Source organism: Phalacrocorax carbo, chromosome 2 (assembly GCF_963921805.1).
Source record: "Phalacrocorax carbo chromosome 2, bPhaCar2.1, whole genome shotgun sequence".
Taxonomy (NCBI): Eukaryota; Metazoa; Chordata; class Aves; order Suliformes; family Phalacrocoracidae; genus Phalacrocorax; species Phalacrocorax carbo.
This window is the reverse complement of record NC_087514.1, coordinates 56,955,035-56,976,183: the sequence shown is the minus strand read 5'-3', so window position 1 is coordinate 56,976,183 and position 21,149 is coordinate 56,955,035. Positions and strand designations below refer to the sequence as shown.

The window sequence follows — 21,149 nt, the reverse complement described above, 5'->3', positions numbered from 1 at the left end:
CCTGGGTAAGGAGGGAAAGAGGAATGCATGATCGAGTTACAAGAACAAGACAAGTGCGACAGATGGAGGTGGAAAGAAGGAGAGTGCTTGAGCACCTTCTTGGAAACATGGGCATCTCCCACTGCTGTCACCACCTCAGCAGCCCTGCGTGACAGTAAGTGGTGTGAACATAGCAAAGGCATCTGCAAAGGGATGCCTATATCCAACACATAAATCACTGCATTAATGGACCATGAAAGGTAAAAACTACCCAAGTTTGCAAAGTATCAACAATGTTGTATGCCTCAGAGGGACTTTTTTTGTTGTTGTCATTCATTTTTTGGAGATCTATAGCCATGGGACTTCATAGAGTCACTACTGCCCAAACAAGAACCATGCCACTATTTGCTCTCTACTGATCATTGAATCATAGGATCCTCCTGACCGATATAACACAGACCAGAAGGTAAACCTACACTGCCAGGTGCCCTGTAAGTGATATTATCTCACACTCCATGGTATATTCTCATCTCTTCACTCCCACCACCCCACTTCACCCTTAAAACTTCTCCCTGTTACTGGCTTACCGATTCCCAGCTGAGCACCACACGTATACTTAGCTATGATCACTTCCATGTTCACTTCATTTTTCAGGTGAGGAGGAGAAACGAGAGCCCCGATTTACCATGGGAAAATTCCTACTGTGGTGCCACAGAGAGGTGGTGGTCACCATTCATCGTGTCTGTCCCCCCACCCACGCCCCCAGCCGACCAAGACCAAACTTAGCAGATCTCTCCAGCATGTGAAACCTCAACAGGGATGAGCTAAGTAAAGCCAAAGTAAGACAAAGGAGCTAAATAAAGCCAAAGGAAAACAAAGAAAAATTGCAAGTCCTGCTTTAATGCCCATGGAACTTTACCAAGAGAAACAGCTGATTTTGGTAACTCAGATGGTCAGAGTATATTTTCTAGACAAACTTAGGAGACCTTTTGATATCTGCACACTGCCATCCTTCTCCTACCCACTCTACCTCAAAATATACATGCAGTCACAAAAATCCACTTGACATGCTACTCTTCACACAGATAAATTCCTATTTAAAACACAGTAAAAATCTGTGTGAATACTATCTGCTTAGGAATCCTGATAATTTTTCAAGTTCAGGGCCAATTAAGTAAGGGATAGTGTTAAGGAAGTAACTTACAAGTCAGTGTACCTCACACTGTCAATGATAATGAGTATTGATTGCAGGGGCTGTTATCTCTATAGGCCATATGCACACACACCAGCATAACAGTCTGGTTAAATATCATTCATCATCACTGTGCAATGCAGTGATCAGAGAAACTAAATTCAATTTTCAGACTAAATACATAAATAACCTGAGGCTTTCCTAGTTCAGTAAACACATTAGGCAACAGCATCCTGACAAATGATTTTTTTAGTACAGTTTGGCAGCAAAAAAATTGGATAAACAAATCTGTGTTATTCTTTCCAAACCAAGTTCTTTTTCTAAGTGAACCTTCCCCACATATATTTGTAGAAGCTAAAACTTTCAAGGCAAGGACCTTTGACCTGAATTGCTGTTTGACACAAGTTTCTGTTCATATTCCATCACCCTGTCTCTTCTGATGTTAAATCCTATCATTAGGGGCCATAACTTCTAAACAGAGACTTGTTAGTGTCACTTACTAAATAGGAAGAAGAAAAGATTTGATTTACCTGTCCCCAAATAGAAGATATTCAAAATCTTCCAGACAGTCTAGAATTGATAATCCAATCCAAACATTACAGTCTGATATTACAGATTGGCTACAAATCCCAACAAAGTAATTTTCTTTTATTAAATGAAGGCAGAAGCTCTTATGCAATGAACTATATGAACATCAACTAGGTAGAGCATTTCAGGAAATGGCTCTTGGTGTTCAGTTTACTATTTTGGTAACATAAAAACTGTCCAGCAGTTGCCTGAAAAATTTCTAAGAGGGCTGAATTACCTTCTTATTTGCCTGTCCAAGCTCAGCAAGGAACTAAATTCTACGTTCAGACATTCCCCTCCCAATTTGTAACTACCTCACCTGCAATTTGTTATTGCATGTCATACCAAAGAGGAAGGAAAAAGCCACATAAATTACGAATGCCAGCTGAAACATCAGTTGAAAACTTCAGTCCTAGAGAAAAGAAAGCCTGATCCCTTTTCTCTGGCAGCAACAGGAGACAGAGAGGAAGGAGGCAAAGTTTCAGGGGCAGCTATATAAAGACATTTCCCCTAACAAATGGGAAGCAGCCTCATAGCCCCTGACCTTTGCTCCAAATTAGCGGAGCCCTAGTACAGGGTATATCACCTACCAACAACCAGAAGCAAACAACTCTTCCTCGCCTCTCCACTGGCCAAAGGCAGCCAGACACCAGCATCCTCACGTGGTTCAGGAAACACCACATGGGTGGGGCAGCAGCTAAGGATTTCGTTAGTGGTTTTATCACCAAAAACTCTGCCTCTGCGTATCAGTTCCATTTTAGCTGATACAACATGTAAAATCAGCAGTCATTGATGGCCACTGAAGGTCTGAGGCAGTCTCCTTTTATCAGCAGCCTAAAGGTTAGCCAGCTGCTCACAGTGTCTTCTTTACTCGGGCTGGCCTTACAATTTGCCAGTCCACCAGTGGACTGTGGAAACCTGCCTTCATTAGAAGAGCAGCTGATTTCATCTTTCCATCCAAAGCAGGAAGAGAGTGCCACACTAAGGGTACCGAGAGGAGTCCCTCTCAGGTCAGGCTGTTTAGGTGATAAATATGCTTTTTGTGTTGCAGCCTGAGTGCTTGGGACCGTGTGGGACTGAGTCCAAAGCTCCTGCAGACCCCAAACACGGCAGAACAACAGGCACAGAGATTTTGGACAACATCTCAAGTGGCCCATGAGATCCTACAAGACCTTCCCTTTCATTTACCACCTCTGCAACAGTGTTTGTGACTGGTCAAAAGATACAGCTTAATTTAACGCAATGTAACCAACAATTCTACAAGTTCAGCTGGACAGGTGTTTTGAAACATAAATGAAACCACATTAAGACAAAGCTACAGCTTTAAAAGGAAAAAAAAAAGGAAACAAGGCTAAAACCAAGGGAGAGGTGGTGTTTTTTCACCCCACCTTATTATTTTGTATGTATTACTCCCTTTGCTGTTTTGCTCTATGTGGTTTTCTGTTTCCTTATTCTCAGCTTCTCTTTCCCTCGCTCCTGCTCTGACTTTACCCGCCGTGTTCCTCATTCGCTCCCACCAGTCCCCCACAATGTTCCTCTAATGCTTTCCCTCAGTCTCTCAGTTTCAGTCCTTCACTTCCTCTGCCTTCATTAGTCTCTATCACTTTGTTCCTCCAAATCTCCTCTACACTGACTTTTACACCCCTTTTTCTACTGGTCATCACTTAAACTATTCCCGAAAAACATTTTAGGCTGTAGGATTGCCACTCTCCTTCAGGCAAGCTCTCTTAATTTGGACTTATTCTACAGGTGTCAAAGGACTGTTCTCTCTCTCTCTCTCTCTTTTTCCACACCAGCCTAAAGGAGAAGGGAAAGCTGGCCATGAAACCCTGGATCAGCTTTGCTACCTGGTCAAATAAAGCGCCATCTCCATAGAGCCTACTGGAGGCTGAAAACCAAACAGAGGTAAAACTGAGCCACTTTATCTGCTTCTAACGTTAAATGACAGGAATCACTCAAGAGCTGTGTTACCTCAAGTACTTAATTTACATAAACTTTTTATCTTTGTCCTCCACACAGCACTGCATTCAGCTGTGTATTAAAGTATAGGTTGAGCTTTAAGCTTGGGGTTCAATTTAGCCCGCTCAGCAGAGGCTGAACAATGTAGCCTGATACACTGCTGAAGTGGGATTAATCCAATGTTTAGAATTAAACACGTGCTTAAGGACACTACTCAAATTCAGTAACATAATCCTAAACCAGCATTTATGTTATCTGGTTTTATACAACTGCCATTTTTGTCACATAAAACGTGCTCCAACTGTCTGTCTAATGCCTAGGCATGCATTTATTCTTTTCAAGTACATCCTGCAGGAAAAAAAATAAAGAAAAATATCCAAAGTGGGTGGAGGGGGAATCAAAGGACAGAACAATTGACTCTGAAGACTACTGACACAAACTACACATTGCTGCTGGAGTCATAACAGTTGAACACATTAAATGTGAGGGACAATGTTCAATTCCTTCATTGACATTCAAGCAAACTAAAACAAAAACAAAGTCCAACTTTCCTTGAATTTTCCACATGAACGATATCGTCCAAAAAAGAAAAATGCTGACTTTAAGGCATAATGTAAGAAAAAACCTTGTTTGTAGCACACTCAAGAACTGAATATCCTAAAACTAAGACTGTCTGCATAGTATTGCAAAGGCTGAAATCAGCATGGACTATGCATCACGAAGGACTTCTGGCCTAAATGTGGTTGGAAGCTTCCTGTTCATACCAGCTTTAACAAGATATATTGTAAGTGTTGATTTTATGACTCTTAAAATAGGCCCACTTATATTTAGTACACTAAGGGAAAAAAAAGAGGGGAAAAAAAAAAAGAGCTCATGGGCTTCCAATCCAATAAAGGGTACCTGTTCTTTTTCACTTCCCAAATCCCTCCAAGAATTAACCAACGATCCAATTTATCCAGCCACAGTGTGGAAGTACGCCTTTACAGACTGGTAGTGGTGTGGATCAGTCAGAGGTATTTTTTTTTAATTAACAAAGACTGTCTTAAGCAAACAAACACAGTATTTTCTTCCACAGATGGCAGAAGCTGCTTGAGGTTAAAATTGTGACTGTGCATGGACAAGCGCCTCAAATTTTTCAGTTGTAATATGCTTCTAAATCCTAAACTACTAACCATAGCAATAATGTACTTTCTCACCCTTAAATCAAATAGTTAAAAATTAATTAAATTCCCAAAAGCCAAACTAAGCCTTTGGTGTGACTCCACACTGCATTCAAGGGAGTCCACTCAGGGATGCTTTTCACAGCCTTTGGGAAGCCCAGTGATCCCTACTACAGCTTCTCCGCATTGGCACACACCAGATGTTGACCAAATACCTAAGGATTCCTCCTCTGTCACTGAAATCCCAGCATCGGCCTCACAAGCAAGAAATGGGCACATCTGGAGAATGCACGCAATGGCAATCCTGGAGACAAGGTACCAGCTACTGATCACAAGCATAAGATAGAGAAGGTTAAAGCTATTCCAATGCCCACTGTATATCACGGGTATCAGTGAGCATGAGAAGACATGCAAATGTCTTCAGACAAACCCCACTGGTCAGAAGCACAGCTTTGCTAATGAACCGTTAGATCCTATCGACACTTACTAAGTTTTGTTTCCTGCAGAATCAAATGGGCCAAAAATTTTAATTTTTCAAAATTAAACCTACTTTAGGAGCCTCTTTAACTCACTTTGGTTCTGTAGACAGGCTTTAAAGCAAAGGAAAATCTGCCTCAGAGAGTCCCTAACTGTAGGTGAATTCCTGCAAGAGGCCGATACAGATAATTTTAAAAGATTGCCCTTACAGTTTTTTTTATAGTTCTGCCCGGCAGAGGCTGACCGGTCCAACCGGGACACCCGATGACGTCTGCAGCATCCTGTCACTCTGCTGACAAAGGAGGAAACAATAACTTGGGGACACAAAGTATTTAGTAGCTGGATTTCATGCACATGTACTTCCACATGTTCCCCAAATAAGAACTTACTCTGTCCAAAACAAAAAGTGCAAAACCATAACTGTTCTACCCTCTCCTCCAAGAAATACAAAAACCACTCAGTAACTAGCATTTATGTTTAAAAATAGCCGGGCAAAAATAAAAAGCGTTTGTTCCACTGTCTGTTGTTCAGCTTTCACAAGCAGCCCTGCAAGGCTGGAGACCGTAAATCAAACCACTGGCATTTGCCTACCCAAGGCTGTGCTCCCAGCCGGCCTCCCATCCACCTCCGCTGGCAGCTTTCTAAAGCTTGGATTTGTCTTATTGTGGCAGTGTTCAAAACTGCAAGCATTCACAGGAAGGCTGTATAAGGTGTTTCAGAAGAAAACTGAAATGTCTGCCTTTTCTGGCGTATTACAAGTTAAGTTGAGATGGAATTTAAGAAATTTCCATTCAACCTGACCCTTATACCATTACCCAGTCTCTACAAGATAGGCACAGAGAAGAAAAACACCTCTGTGAAAATAAAAACCTCTTTTATTCTCATTTATTTCAGAAGTACATGCCCCATGGCAGCTCTCGTGCACCTTCTGGCGGGGGGCTGCAGAGTTTTATTTGCACGAGCCTGTAGGCATGACAAGCCCCAACACTGAGCAGAGCACTGAAGGCTTGCCCTGCCCCATCCAAAAAGTGTGGGATGATCTAACCCATTGGTGTGATTAGCACTGGATGGAAGTAGGATTTTTCTTTTTTAATATTTTATAAAGCAGCCAATTATCCAAAGGAAGTGGAGGGGAAAAAAAAAACCAGCTTAAATATGCTGCAAATGGTAGTAGGCTAAGCATTTATAAATACCAGGCCATATAAACTAGAAAGAAAAGACCAGGCTGAACACTAGCTCATAGTGGCTTTAAAGGGGAAAGCCCGTCAGAGCAAGAAACTCCAGGAGAGAGAGGAAGTGTCAAGCACTCCTCTTCCTCTGACCCCAGCAGGCAGGGCCAATGCTCAGATAGCCCAAGGATGAGCTGTTCCCATCTGTGTCCTCATGCCGCCCCTGCAGAAAGCCCCAGGGACACCAGAGTGACCCACAGACAGGAGCTTCAGCCATGCCCGGAGGGTTGTGTGCTACCCTACAGCCCTCTGTGCCAGCTGCTGTGGGTCTGGTTCGCCCATAGGGCTGCAGGGCTCATGGGGAGCAGCTGAAACCACGACCCAGAGTAGGAGGAAGCACTCGGCTATTAGCCTGCGTGCCAGCAACCGTGGCACGGGTGAGGAAACCGAGGAGCAGAAGAGGGAATAGATAGTTATTGCACTGACACACACTGCCAGCTCTGGAGTCAGCAAATGATTGTTGCCCTGAAAATGAGATCTTTGGTGCTCTCAGCTTTACAAATTTGCTCCGTAGAAGAATGAGACCAAGCCTGAGAAAGACTGAAATGCCCTACGCTACCCAGTTTAGCCAGGTCAAACGTATTTGCTCCCTTCAATGTCAAGATCCCGCAGACCAGACCAGATGAACCCACCCAGTTTACCACCACCTTTCCCAACCCTTTTGGAGCGTACCTTTGGGCATCCACCCATGCCTTGGGCATGCAGCTGGCCCCAGAAGCAGTTTGAAAAGAACATGAGCAAAGGAAGCCCCAGACCTCCAGATGGAGGTGGAGATGATGGCAAGGCAGTCAAACCGCAACTCCAAACTAGAGCCCTCCATCAACAGAGGTTGATGAGCCACTGAAGCTGAGGAGAAACAAGTTGCCCTGCACTGAACAGCTTGTTTGCTGAGGCAGCACCTGTGGGGAAGCTGGGGTCAACAGTGCAAACCTGCTAAAGCCAGCTGTGCATCCTTCTGTCTTCCCCCTCAAAACCAAGGTATAGGAAATGAAGAAAATGATGCCTGCCACGATCTCATCTGAACAGGGACACAGCCAGGAAGTACGTGATCAACAACAGTCCCTGGAGGGTCTAACAGCCTTGAAGACTGGGCAAATGGCATTTGGAAGAAGCAGAAGGGAGGCAAAAGAAAAGGTCAGTGTTTGAGAACCGGAGCAGAGCTGTGGCTCCAGCCTCCTTGTAAATACTTCTCTCAGCAAGGAGTTAGCTTGAGAAATTTTAGAAAGAATATGTCTATCCATCCCGCATCCACTCACTGTCTGCAGCATCCACATACCCAGCTCAGACACAACCCAACACTACCAAAATTTACCAGCACTGTGATTTATAAACACTACCATATGCAAAAGCCCTGCAGGTTCAGAGGCCAGAGACCAGCTCAGCTAACGCCTATTTTGCCACTTCCTTAAACTGCACTCTAACTGCAACACACCCTATCAATAAGGCAAATTATCACCTTAGAAACAAGTCATACCATCAACCGCAGCCTCGGAGAACATACTTTAAATGTAAATAAAAAATGGCCTTTTACTATGGCTTGACTTAAGCCAGTTAAAAAGAATTGCCTGATGAGAATGACAGGGTTTTTCTTTTCCCCACGCAATTCTTGAATGCAGAGTTCCTGGCTGCTTCACATAGTCAGCCTCAGCACTGCTTCACTGAATAGGGCTAACTGCACTCATCCATGTTAAAGAAAACCCTGAGTTTATTACCAATTCAACTTCCTTATTTTGGTAGAAAGAAAAAATTTACTTTTTTCGCAGAACAACTGTAAAACAAGAAGTTTCACAATTTTTCAGCCAACAGTAAGAAACCAAAAGGAGGGACTGAAGCAAAGGGCTGGGGAAACCTGGAAAAAAAGACCAAACAGTTGGAAACACTATAAACAAAAGAAGTACATACAGTCTGGGAGACAGTAAAACTACAGCCTGCATATGACTTCTGGGTGATAGCCACAGCAGTCTCATTCTACAGGCAAGTCACAAGCAGTGGCTGGGACCTGAGAGCTGATTACCGGCAGATCGGAGCCCATCACGTGCAGCAACAGGCACCAGCCATGGGTGCCCAGTTGATTAGTAGTAACAAGCTTCCCCTTCAGAGGCTTTGCAGCTACTGAAAGCAAAACCTGCTTCAAGTCCTGCCTTCTGCTGCTGCAGAAATCCAGTTTGGTTGTGCTGCTGGAAATGAAAGCAGAACGTGGCCTCTGGACTCATCTTTCCTAGAAGGATGTTCTGGTCATAACCCAGCCTACTTGCTTTTCTAAGCGATCCCACCCAAAACTTCTGGAAGATACAAGTAAATAAAAAAGTTTTGTAGATACGCCAGGAAAGCAGTAAGGTCAAGGCCAATATAAAATCCTGAATTCTGTTAAATTCTGATAAATTGTTTACCTACATATTTAACATCTACATTGCAAAAATCTGATTTAGCCATTTAAACATTTTATAAATTAATAGAAAAAGGGTATATTCTGAATATACTGACTAATTAACATAAGAGAAAAGGCATTTCTCCCGTGCTATATAACTGGATTTTTATGCAATACTTTTTCCCCCAAAAACAAAATGACCACAGTACCAGTCTTCTTCAGTATCCTGGTAGGCTGTTCCTTTGAACAGCAAAGCAAGGCAATGGAGTATGGAAATACGCACATGTAAGTGCAACCTTCAGAATATTCTTCACCAAGAATACCATTTCCCAAGGAAATGAGGCATATGTAGTCATGCTAACCGTGTGTCTGGCTGTCTGCCTTTCAGTTCCCTGTGGACTTAAAATCACTGTCCAGTTTTACACGTGATTTGATGTTTCACTACAATGCAAAGAAACAAGTGGCTAGGAGAGAGACACAGAAGAGGGCTCCTTTGATGGAAAGGCTGTGATGATGGACATTTCACACCACTGACTCCACAAGACAGAGAGCCATGCAAAGTTACGATTCAAAAGTTTCTCTCATGATAGAGCTACTTGTTTACATAAAACATGAATGAATAAGTAGACGATGATTAATCATTACCATGGGGGGGGAGAATCGCTTGTCAGTCTGTGGTCTTCTCTCAGATGGATATTTTGTGGACAAATTTTTAGAAGGCATACATTTACTTCACCAGTACAATTTTCTTCTTTCAATACCACCTTTATCGGCGGCAGTACTTTGGACCCTCTTGTTCTGTTTTAGGCTACAGCACTGCAGCTGTTGATGCGTGCACAGCTTCTGCACCTGTGTAGCACCACTGTCTTCAGTAGGATGTTCATCTTAACATGTAGACCCCCTTTTCACATATCCAGTGAGAAAAAAGGTCCTTAACTGGTACAACCCAATTAGGGGTGCATTTTTGGTTTTAACAGCAGCGGTCCTATTTGGGTTGGGACGTCTAGGCCCTAAAAGTATTAATAATGACAAACATTTTAGAGTCGAAAGAGAAATAAAATTGTTGTCTTTTATAAACACCAACACAAACTAAAAAATTTGCAGTCATACGTGTTCAGTATAATAGCTGAGAGACGAAGAGTGGGTACTTAAGCTTTGCACTGAAAGGTCTGGCACATGCATGCATATGCTCTGCTACAGGAATTTGTCCTCCATCCAGCAAAATCCAGAGCCTTACATTATAATGACACACAGGTAAGAAAACCAGAGAGATTTTCTCCTTAAGAAAACTATTATCATACTCCCACTTACTTTGAATATCAAACAATTCCGAGCTCAGTTCCACAGCCTGCACACGGAGGTACATGACATCAACTGTTCTCCATACCTAGCAGTTGGGCTTCAGTTGTGGAGAAACTCCTGAGGAAACCTCATTCTCCTCCACAGAAGAAACGTTGCTCCTTTTACAAATGTAGGCTTACCAACTTCAGACAGTATTTTCAGACTACACGCTAGCAGAATGCATGCCAGCAAGCGACTTCTCATGAGCAAGAAAATGGAAACACAAACAGAGGGGTGAAGAAATGAAGTCTCAGGCAAGGAAGATGTAGGCACTATATTTGGGAAAAACTTTCTACAGTAAGAGCAGTTAAGCTCTGGGACATAATCCTGAGGAGAAGATAAACTTTCATCACAAGCTTTTTAGGAACAGGTGAGACAAACTTACATGAGGAAAATTGTAAGAGGAGCTTTAGGGCCACGGGGTGACCTCTGAGCCTCTTCCAAAGCTAACTCCTTTGGTCCTATGATGAACAGTCACAACATAAAAATGTAATAAACAAAAACACAAGGAAAGGAGTAATGGAGGTCACTTCATATGGTAGTTAGCAAGCCACCTCCCAAAGTCTCTCTGAAGGGCTGTCAAAGTTTCCTCAGGAAGTGACAAAGACAAGAAACTTTGCCTTAGTCCTAAACCTGGCAATCTCTTCTGTGGTTGCCACACACAATTAGGTCAGGACTTGGCAGAAAGTTTTAAATCACTCCTCCAGCCCGCATAAAGAAAATATTGGGAGCCAAGGCACATGGCACTCAGCAGCCACGGCCAGATTAGGAAACCTGGCAGCTGCGTGCCCAGCTTTATTTCAGCACTGAAGCACTGCTCAGGAACACACTGGGCCCCCTCTGCCCCTCTCTCCTTCACCCCCTCAAGAGGGTGCCCAGTCAGCACAGAAACATTGCGCAAGTCAAATGGGAGCTGCACGAACTGAGCTGCAGCTAAAACTTGCTCAGTCCCAGAAGGAGGTGGCGTCTAACACAGGGACAACTGCTGTGAACAGACTACAGACTGGACTAAGAGACCAGGAAGGGTTTGAGATGTCAAGAGACGACTTGGAGCAGATGCTCAAGTGTTTGCACTTACGAAGACAAACACCTTCCACATGCAGATACCTCCCTGCACAGCAGCCATAATTTACTGAGGGAAGCAGTTTAGGAGCAGACTTGAGGCCACTTGCACGGCAACATATTCAAGAGAGCTATTAAAATTGTACCTCCACAGCTCTTACACCTAAGGCTATGAGGCACTAAACAATTAGGCAGGCATCCCCCACCTGCCAGCCCACCAGGGCACTGCCTTCTCAAACTCATGAATAACAAAGCTCTGCCATCAGCAATGCCTGCCTTCCAAACTGACTCACGCCTAGCCTGGAGCTGCCCCAGATATCCTCTCTGCTGTTCTCTTATTGGTGTCTCCTTCAACATCTACAAACCCCACGACCATCCCCTTGTACTCTACTCCAGGCTGCTCCAAGTCACTCCCATTACACCCGCAGAGTTTTAAAAACCCCAAGATACTCTGGAGGAGGAGGAAGTGAAATGCAGATACCCACATCCCAGTTTTGTTAGATTTATGCTAAAAATTACAGGCCAGGTTCCCTCCTGACAATGTGGGATTACATCCAGGAGCCGGTAACTTATTCCCCATCTCTACTGCAATGGCTCCGGGTGAAACACTGGCGCTGGAGAACCGTGCTAGCTTATAGGGCTGCCAGCATGGAGCACAGCTCTGGTTTCTCTATTCCCCTCTCTCCTTGCCTTCCCACCTAAATCCTCTACAGCCGAATGGGGCTTCAGGGTTTGTGGAGAGGCTGGCTTTGCAAACATTGCACCAGCTGCAATTTTTCCTCGTTGGAGAATTCTGAGCTGACAGAAACAGCCCAAGCCCAGACTCTTTGCACAGCTGAGGGCCATAGATCATCAGTGATCCTCCTGTCTGATTTAGAGGTGCAGCCCAAGCCTTTGTTCAGAAGTGGAGAGGGATACAGGTTTACAAACTGATTTAATCCCTATTTCTAACAAGGATAGGAACTCATCTTGGGACTTGAACATACCCAGACTTGACTGATTATCAGGGAACCTACTAGATACAATACCGACCAACCTACCAGGTCCAGGACCTACTGAAAAGACAACTGTCAAGATTCCCTATGGTAGATTGGAAAACATATTTTTGAGCCACCATCTAGCTTACACGCAGTTCAGAAGATTAATGCCTGCATGTGTTCACAAGGACAGGTATGGAGACTTCCTGTTCTGAAAATCTGTCTGAACTTCCTGAGGGGATTCATCCTCTTTTGGGAAAACAGTGTGTCAACCTTCACGGTAAATGACATGTCTATGATCAAGAAGTAAATGGTTTTCTAGGATTATAACCTCTTAAAACTCAGGAAGGAACACCTCACTAAGTAACTATAACAACAGACACATTGTCCTAAGTGTTCCCACTGCCACCCTATCATTTTAATCAATCTACAGAGTAATTGCATACTTGGAGAAACAGAGAGCTGCTTAGTAGGTTTCTCTTCCTGTCTTAAAAGAAGTAAACAATTGCCTTGCAAAACCTCCAGTACATTTTAATGTTACAAAATAGCAATAAATAATGGGCAAGAGGAATGTCATTCCACAAGACACTTCATCTCTGTAAAATCACAAGATTTTCTGCTGGGGAAGATAAAATAAAGACACATCCGCATATTCTACCACAGACTCCTCACGTTTGTATAAACCACATTTATTTTGTCTCTCTGCCATTTTAAAAGTTTAAGGCAGTAATTCTAACTGAGAAAGGAGGAGTGGTCACCGCCAAATACTTTGGGTTGAGCTCTCCAGTGCCCTGGCACCACGTCCTGGCACTTACTCCAGGGCAAGGTACCCACTCCTGCTGGGGTACGTGTCAACACAAATCAGAGACAACTGAAGCATCTGTATTTGTTTGGGCTTTTTAAAAATGTTCAGCTCACTTGTAAAGCATGAAGGAGAATTCACTCTAAAACATCTTTGCTTATGCAGCTTTTCTGAATGTTTACGGAGATACAGACCTAAAAGCAGCCTAACTCCCACCGGGTAATTTGAGATGTTTGATTTTAATTTAAAAAACCCAAACAATTTAAAAAGAGAAAGAAACAACAAAAAAAAAAAAAACCAACCCAAAACCCAACACTAAGTAGTGATGCTCCGCTAGTAACCCTCAGAAGACGTGGTTCTGTTCTCCCAGTGGTGTTTGTAGCAACTCGCTGAGCGCATTTTGCTGCGAGGTTCCCTGCGTGCCGGGCAGAGGGGGGGCTGGTGGAGCCAAACTGCAAAGCTAAGCACATTGCTGCTCCAGATGTGAAACGCACACACGGGTTCGCCAAAACGCAAAAGCAGAAAGGACTTTCCTGTAAGGAGCCGACCGAAAGAAGCTCTGAATTAACCCAGGCAAGTAATTAAACAAAGCACCGAGACAGCACGTAGATGACGGGGCCGGGGCGCCTGGGAGAGAAGGGGCCACCCGAAACGACGTCTCCGGGGGGGGGGGAGGGGGGGGCAGCTCCCTGCCGCTCCCCTCCCCTGCGCTTCCCACCATTGTTGCAGGGGCTCGGGGAAGCCAAGGCGGCGAGTGACGAGACCTGCAAGCCTGCCGCGGGGATGGCGGGCAGCAAAACCCTCCCGGGCGCCTTTCGGGTCTCCGGCACCGGAGGGGGACCCGCCACGGGGCCACCACCGCCTCCCGCGGCCGGGGAGACCCGGGGAGCGCCGGCGCTCCGGCGGCGACACCCCCCTCTCGGGAAGGGCTGAGGGGAGGCGCACCGCCCCCCCCCCCCCCCCCAAAGAGAGCCCCTCACTCTTCCCTCCCCAACCCATTACGCCCTTCTCAGTTTTTATTAAAAAGTTCAGAAACAAAACAAAAACAAAACAAAAAAGCCACCAAAGCCTCCCCCGCTCCCACGGGGGCCGGTGCGTGGCTGCCAAATCTCGGCTTGGAGGAATTCACCGCGGCCGAGCCCCGTCCCCGTCGTCCCCCCCCCACGGCCCGGGACGAGGAGACGCAGCGCCCTCCGGGGGGAAGGGGGTGGGTGGAAGTGTTCCCCTTTTTAGCGAGCACCCCACCTCCCTCAGCCCCCACCTGCGGGGTGGGAAAGAAAGGGGGAGAAGCACCACACCACCCCCCGCTCTCCCGTCCCCTCTACTCACTCCAAGCAGACACACTTTCAGCTCGCGTATCGCCATCATCTGCCCGGGGCCCGGCCGCTCCGCATCCCCCGCCGCGCCGCCGCCGCCGCCGCCGCCGCCGCCGCTCGGTACTGCCCCGCCGCGGCGCGCCACAGCCCCCCCCGGGGCCGCCCCCGCCGCCGCCGGCCGCCGCCGGTCACATGCGCCCGGCCCCGGCCCCGCCTCGCCGCGGCCCGCAGCTCCCCCTCCCCGCCTCCCCAGGGTCGCACGTCCCCTCTGCGAGAGTCCTGCGGCGGGCAGGGGTCCTCTCTTGGGCCGGAGAGGAGGGAAATCTGCTCGGTGCTGCAAAGCGCGGCTCAGCCCTGCGTAAAGATTTGCTGTTGTGAGAAGAATAATCGGTGAGAGCCTGCACCCTGCGTGGGGCTGCCCTGTGCCTGGTCCTGCACGCCATGTGCTGGTCTAGGTCCAGGATTTGACTAGGTCAAGGATTTGGACTAGGTCCAGGATTTGGGCTGCTTCGGTTATGACCGATCTGAATCCATCTACCTTTTTTTTGTTTGTTTGTTTGACTTACGAAATGTGGAAAACATTTTAAAAAGTGACTCTGTTTTTACCCAATCCTAGTTATACATACCCGTTTTTGAGTAAAACAGCCTCGGGTTGATAGTAGGGCTGCACCCCACACATCAAAAAGTTATGCTAAATGCAGCTAATGTTAGGACCAGTCCACCAAAATCGATGAGGGGGTTTGTAACCACTCTTCTCTGCTCTCAGCAGCCGAAGTCCCAGAATTTCTGGAGAAGAGTTGCATGCTGTCACCCCAGGAAAGCAGAAGAGCGTCATCTGTCAACTACTTTAAGTGATAATCTCTGTCCTACTTACAGTTTTATTTTCATTTTTTCACTAATTTATCAGGTAGGCTTGCTAAAGGGAAATGAAGAAAATCTTGATTAGTCATTGTGAGATTACTGCCACGTCATTAGGATCATCCTGGCAACAACCCGTTGTGGTGCTCCTTATGTCACTAATTAGTTCCACATTGGGTCCTACACTCGCACTGATAGGCTGGAAGGAGATGCTTGCACTCTTCCAGAGCTCCCAAATCCTAGGCTAAGGAAACTCTTGGAACAAAGCTGCTGTTATCCCCGAGGAGGAAAACACAAAGCATTTGTAGAGGAGTATCACAGCCTGTCAAGAAAGAGACTATCAAAAGAGAGATATCAAAGGAGAGGCTCGTCAGAGAGATGCTTGTGGTTTAATTAATTTTTTTTAGGAGAATTTAGCAATGAGAAACAAAACACAGCAGGTTTTCAGACAACCAACACAGAATATTGCTAGGATTCTGTCTGCTCGTTGTCTTTCCACAAGAATGCATTATACAATGAAGTCTTTCAATAAACAAATAGAATACACTTGCTAACATAGAACAATTAGAGTTTGCACTCATAGCACAACTAATTTAAAGCAGACTGGCATTTCAGCCAGTAGTTAATTCTACAAATTGACAAGAGATATTAATTTTTAAGGTTTTACACCATCTCATGCCACCCTTTCCTTCAATTTGAAGTCTGAGTTAAATGTTGCCCCTCTAACTTTGATTCCGACTTTTCCACTGGTGAGGGACTGAGATTCACAGACAGTGTTATGGTTCAGGATCACCCTTCCATAAATTCCTCTCTTTTTCTGTCACATCTTTAGACATTTCCGTGTCATTCATGTATCCCATTGGTCATCTGTCCCTTTTCTTTGGTCCAGATTTTGTGATGCTTCAAAGGCATGCAGGTACATGCCTAATTGCTGCCTTGCCTCCGTACCACCATAATACAAAACAGTGCCTGAGAAATCTGCCCAGGAAAGCAAGTCAGGTTCCCATCTTTCTCCTTAACTGTGGAAGCTTCTTAAACACATACCGGTGAAACAGGAGCCCTCACTGAAAAAGGTTAAAGCCCAGACCTCAAAAGCTTACTTCTGAAGATAGCAAATAACTAATTAGTTGCTTACAAACAAGCAAATTGTTTAAAATGGCAGCATGAAGGTGACCCAGTGGAAGCCATTTGGGCTGAAACAGCAGGAGAGAACATGTTAAGGAAGAGCAATTTTACTTGCACAGGCAAGTCTGAAGAGCCAAACAAAAAAGAACAACCAGAGGATGAAAAAACAAAAACAAAAGAAAAAAAAACACTGTAGTCATTTAAACAAAGAGTCTAGAAACAAAAAAAAAAAAAAGAAAAGAAAAATAGCCCCAGAAATTCGGGAGATAAGCAGAGGGAAAAATAACAACACAAACAGACGTGCTCCACTATGAAAAAAAGCTAATGACGTTCATTCTTCCAGGAACTGGCATAATCTGTGTGTTTGTCTGCATTCAAGATGCTGTGGTCAGGAAAACATTTTTGAGGAATTGGTCATGTTACAGTGTTTTCAAATAGCTGGTTAAAAGTAAAGGAAAACAAATCTTTGCATCCTAAATGTTTTCTTTTTTTTCCCTTTTGTAGCGTCTTATTCAATGAATAATTGTAAGTTTTGAAGCAATTATTTACTTCGTTTCTTTCTAACCAACTGTATTTTGCTTTTGAAAAATACAAAGCCCAGCAGCTTTTGTTTTTCAGCAGCCTCCCCTTTGAGTTTCAAGTAAGCTGTTCTCTCCTCAGAAATAATTTCCTTCAGTTTGCAGAAATTAGAGGAGCCAGAGTGTCCTTTAGTCTATTTTAATTTTATAACAGTGCAATTGCACTGATCTCAAGTGAATTACTCCTTAGTATGAGAGATTTAGGTCCTCAGAGCTGGGCTTAAGCCAGCAAGATGCGATCTGGCTCAAGGTGTTTCTGAGTGTGATAATTGGAAAGTTTGTCCAGGCCTGTCTCCGTCTGGAAATCCGAGGTAGTATGAATTCCCTTGGGAGGGTAGGACTGATTCATCCTTCACTTTGGTTTTATTTTTAATTTCTGCTTAGGCAGCTAAAGCAGGACTATCCTGTCACTCACCCTAGTGTTTTCAGTGTAACACCACTGATTTCATGTGAACAGGCCTATGAAGGGGAGAAAGGAAGGCAGCCTCCTGCTTGCTTTCACACAAGACCAGGGGTCAGGCAGACTGGGTTATTCTCCTGCCTGCAGAGTTGCCTTGCTGTGAGACCTGGGGCTGCGTACCTAACAGCACTCTGTCCTAGCGTGTGGCCCTCCAGCAGCCTGGGGAATTGGTAGCTGGGGCTGCTGCTGCCCTCCTCTTTGCGCCTACTCACATATTCCTCTGCCTCTGTGGCTTGTGCTGCTAGAAAACTAGTCCTACCTTCAAAAGTTTTCTACAGCCTCAATCTATTCCTCTCTAGAAGTGGTGTAGTGGTATTTATCTAGCCTGTATTGGTAGGAAACTGGATGCTTGTGAGGTGCTGGCAATGTTCCCAGGTTTATGAAGGCATCTGCCTTCCTCCTCCTGCTTTCTCTCTCTGGTGAGTGACCTACGCGGAGAAAGATCCCTCCAAGACCCTAATGTGTACCCAGCTCCCAAAACTGCTGTTGTCCGTCCTGAGCACCTGATGAGTTACTTCCTTTCTCCCACTGTTGCTTTCCCTCTTGATTTCTTGGCAAGCATCTTCCTCGTACAAAAATGTTATCCCTCCTCCTCACTGGCGAATTCAATCCAGGCCCTCCTACTATGGGCTGCCATCCCAGCTCTTTTTCCCAAGGCACAGATCAGGATGCAAATTAACTCCATGCTGCCCGGGAAGAAATGCCTCTGCGTCCCATGGATGACATGAATGTGCAGTACAGTAATGACTGCCACCACAGAAATGTCGCTGGTGTTTGCTCAAGGAACTGCCAGAATCTCTTAAAAGGAAAGCAGCTGAAGGAAAGCAGCTGCTGCTGAGCAAGCAGTTCTTTGAGCAGGAGGAGCAGCTTCCAGCTCAGACCCTAGTTACCATGCAAAATCCAGTGGTTATGAAATGGCTAGAAGTCTGGAAGATGCTAATTTTTTGTTTGTTTGTTTACTTAGAAGGCTTTGGGAAGACCTTATTAGCAGCCTTCCAGTACTTAAGGGGGGGCCTACAGGAAAGATGGGGAGGGACCCTTTATCAGGGAGAGTAGTGATAGGATGAGGGGTAATGGTTTTAAACTGAAAGAGGATAGATTTAGATCAGATATTAGGAAGAAATTCTTTACTGTGAGGGTGGTGAGACACTGGGGCAGGTTGCCCAGAGAAGCTGTGGATGCCCCATCCCTGGAAGTGTTCAAAGCCAGGCTGGATGGGGCCTTGAGCAACCTGATCTAGTTGAAGGTGTCCCTGCCCATGGCAGGGGGTTGGATCTAGGTGGTCTTTAAGGTCCCTTCCAACCCAAACCATTCTTTGGTTCTATGATTAATCACCACAAAGGTTAGAAAAGGGCTGCCCTTGGAAGGCATCATGAGACTCCTGAGATATGAAAACTAGAGAAGTACTAAAATGACCTGGTAGAGATTAAGGGCCTGATTCAGACTTCAGTCACATAGGTCTTAAGCCACTAAAATTTTTTAACTTCAGTAGGGTTATTTGACTTCAATTCACATGCAAGAAGTGAATTAGGCCCTTCATAGCCCACTGGTTCCAGCATTAATGCCAGAAGAATCTGCAGCTGCCTGACACTTCTTTCATTGTAGTGTTTCTTCATATTTTAACATCTCTTGTTTGTGGTATTTATACAGTCCAGTCACTCCCTCCTGAAGAGAAAATCTGCTGGAAAAGGTTAGAGGGGATTAAACCTCTGCAAGACCCTACTTGCAGCTTCACTGCCAAGTACTTTGAAAAGCAGCATTATTGCTGTTGAAAAAAACCCGGGTGTTGTTTGTATAAAGCTTACTGGCATGCTCCTTGATAGACCTTGAAACAGATGAAATGTTCCTGAAGTGCTTGGGAAAGACTTTTGACAGCAAAAATGTATGTTTGTCAAGAGGGTCAATTTTACTCTACTGGTTTGTGGATAATCCCCAGTGCAATCTCCTATCGCAGGAGAATGCTAGAGAAAAGTAACGCAAGTTTTCTCATTCTTTGCAAGTGGTGTGCCATAGCCCAAAGCTGGTGACAGCACATTTCTCCACTGAGACTGTTTGATGGGAAAAGAACCAAAATGGTCTTTTGTTATACCTGAAAAACAGAAGCCAAGGTACAACCTGTGAACACTACAAATACTATAGGCAATTAAGCACCAAGAAAGGACAAGAACTAGCTAAAGCAAAATATCATCTCAATTAAGAAATAGACAGAAATTGGCCTTAAATGGATTTGGACTGGAAGTTAGGAGTAGGGCTTTCCAAGGCTTTAGAAAATTTTTCTAATAGTAGCTGTCAGAGCAAAAAATGGAAAGTAAAATAATTTAAAGGGAAAGCTAGATATATGTAAAAAGAAATTTCTGAAATGACGTCAGAAATCAAGACCTCAAGACTCAGTGATCCAATAGATCATTTGTCTATATCACTAAGTAAATTTGCCAGTCAACACCAACTGTTGAGGTTGGACATCAGGCTTGACGTGTCACAAATGAATCAAGTTAGAGTTCTTTCTACTAAGATTGAAGTCACCAGTGTATTTAATTTAGTCCAGCAAAACCCGTGCAGCTGCTTCAGCCTGTATATGACTTTCATACAATCAATTCCTGATGAAAGCTCCATATCTTACTATCAATCTCCTTTTTCCATATGAACCTCATGAAAATACTTATGTGAGCCCATGATGCTGGGTGAGTCCTTTCTCATGTTATATTCCGTACAAAAATATCACAGAATCATTTAGGTTTGAAAAGACCTTTAAGATCATCAAGTCCAACCATTAACCTAATGCTGCCAAGTCCACCACTAAACCATGTCCCTAAGAGCCGCATCTACATGCATTTTAAATACTGCCAGGGATGGTGACTCAACCACTTCCCTGGGTGGCCTGTTCCAATGCTTGACAGCCCTATTAGCAAAGCCATTTTTCCTATTATCCAGTCTAAACCTCTCCTGGTGCAACTTGAGGCCATTTCCTCTTGTCCTATCATTTGTTACTTGCCTGAGCACGCCTGAGCATGCATGTGTTTGCAGTGTAAACAGCAATCCAAGAAAAATGTTGTTGTGATTTCATGTACCAAGGCACAGTTCAAAACAGGGGGCTTACTCGCTCTGGGCATTCCAGATTGCAATTTGGTAGTGTCTGTAGCTATTGTAGCATGTTTCGTTTTGCAGGTCCTCTCCTCAGACTGCCAATTTTTAGCACAGTTTGAAAAGACAGTGTGGTGATTATTGTGAGTGACTCCATGGAGGTGACATGAACAGTCTCAATTTGCTTTCTGTGGTGCCAACATTGGTTTGCTCCATTCTTTTCATGCTTCTGATATAGCTGATACCTGCTAGTTACTGCCTGAAAAGCAGCTTCACCCAACTAGAAGTTGTCTGATTGGAGCGATAACCAGAGAGAGGGATCTCTACTTCAGGCTCAAAGCCTTTCCAAATGCAGGGAGGCTTTGCAGCAGGACAGCCATACCTTCTTGCCTTCCAGCTCACTGCAAGAGCAGCTCAGTCAGGGTCTCATTATAAATTACAACTGAATTTACTGAATAGTAACCCTGTTTCCTTCTAGCAGTATATTCCACAGTACACTATTCTCATACAGAATAGCCTAGTATCTAGTGGTTAACTTTGCTCAGTTTACCAGCATTAGCTTTGTATGGGGTGAAGGAGTCTGTGTTTACTACCAAATGAAAGGGGGGCATCCACAAT

The 21,149-nt window shown here is 44.7% G+C and overlaps 2 protein-coding genes across 4 annotated transcripts in view; one reads left to right on the top strand and one right to left on the bottom strand.

Moving 5' to 3' along the window:
• The window catches only part of RAB31 (RAB31, member RAS oncogene family), a 63,521-nt gene extending 48,669 nt beyond the window's left edge, over positions 1-14,852 (bottom strand). The window contains exon 1 of one of the 2 annotated variants that reach the window (XM_064443015.1): positions 14,443-14,852. In XM_064443015.1, the coding sequence (XP_064299085.1) occupies positions 14,443-14,481 (39 nt within the window). In that variant the 5' untranslated portion in view covers positions 14,482-14,852. The remainder of the gene's footprint in view (positions 1-14,442) is intronic. The other variant, XM_064443014.1, reaches the window with a different exon arrangement.
• PPP4R1 (protein phosphatase 4 regulatory subunit 1) overlaps positions 13,668-21,149 on the top strand; it is a 90,566-nt gene continuing 83,084 nt past the window's right edge. Inside the window, exon 1 of one of the 2 annotated variants that reach the window (XM_064443008.1) lies at positions 13,668-13,686. The gene's annotated coding sequence lies outside the window, so the exon portion shown is untranslated. The remainder of the gene's footprint in view (positions 13,687-21,149) is intronic. The other variant, XM_064443009.1, reaches the window with a different exon arrangement.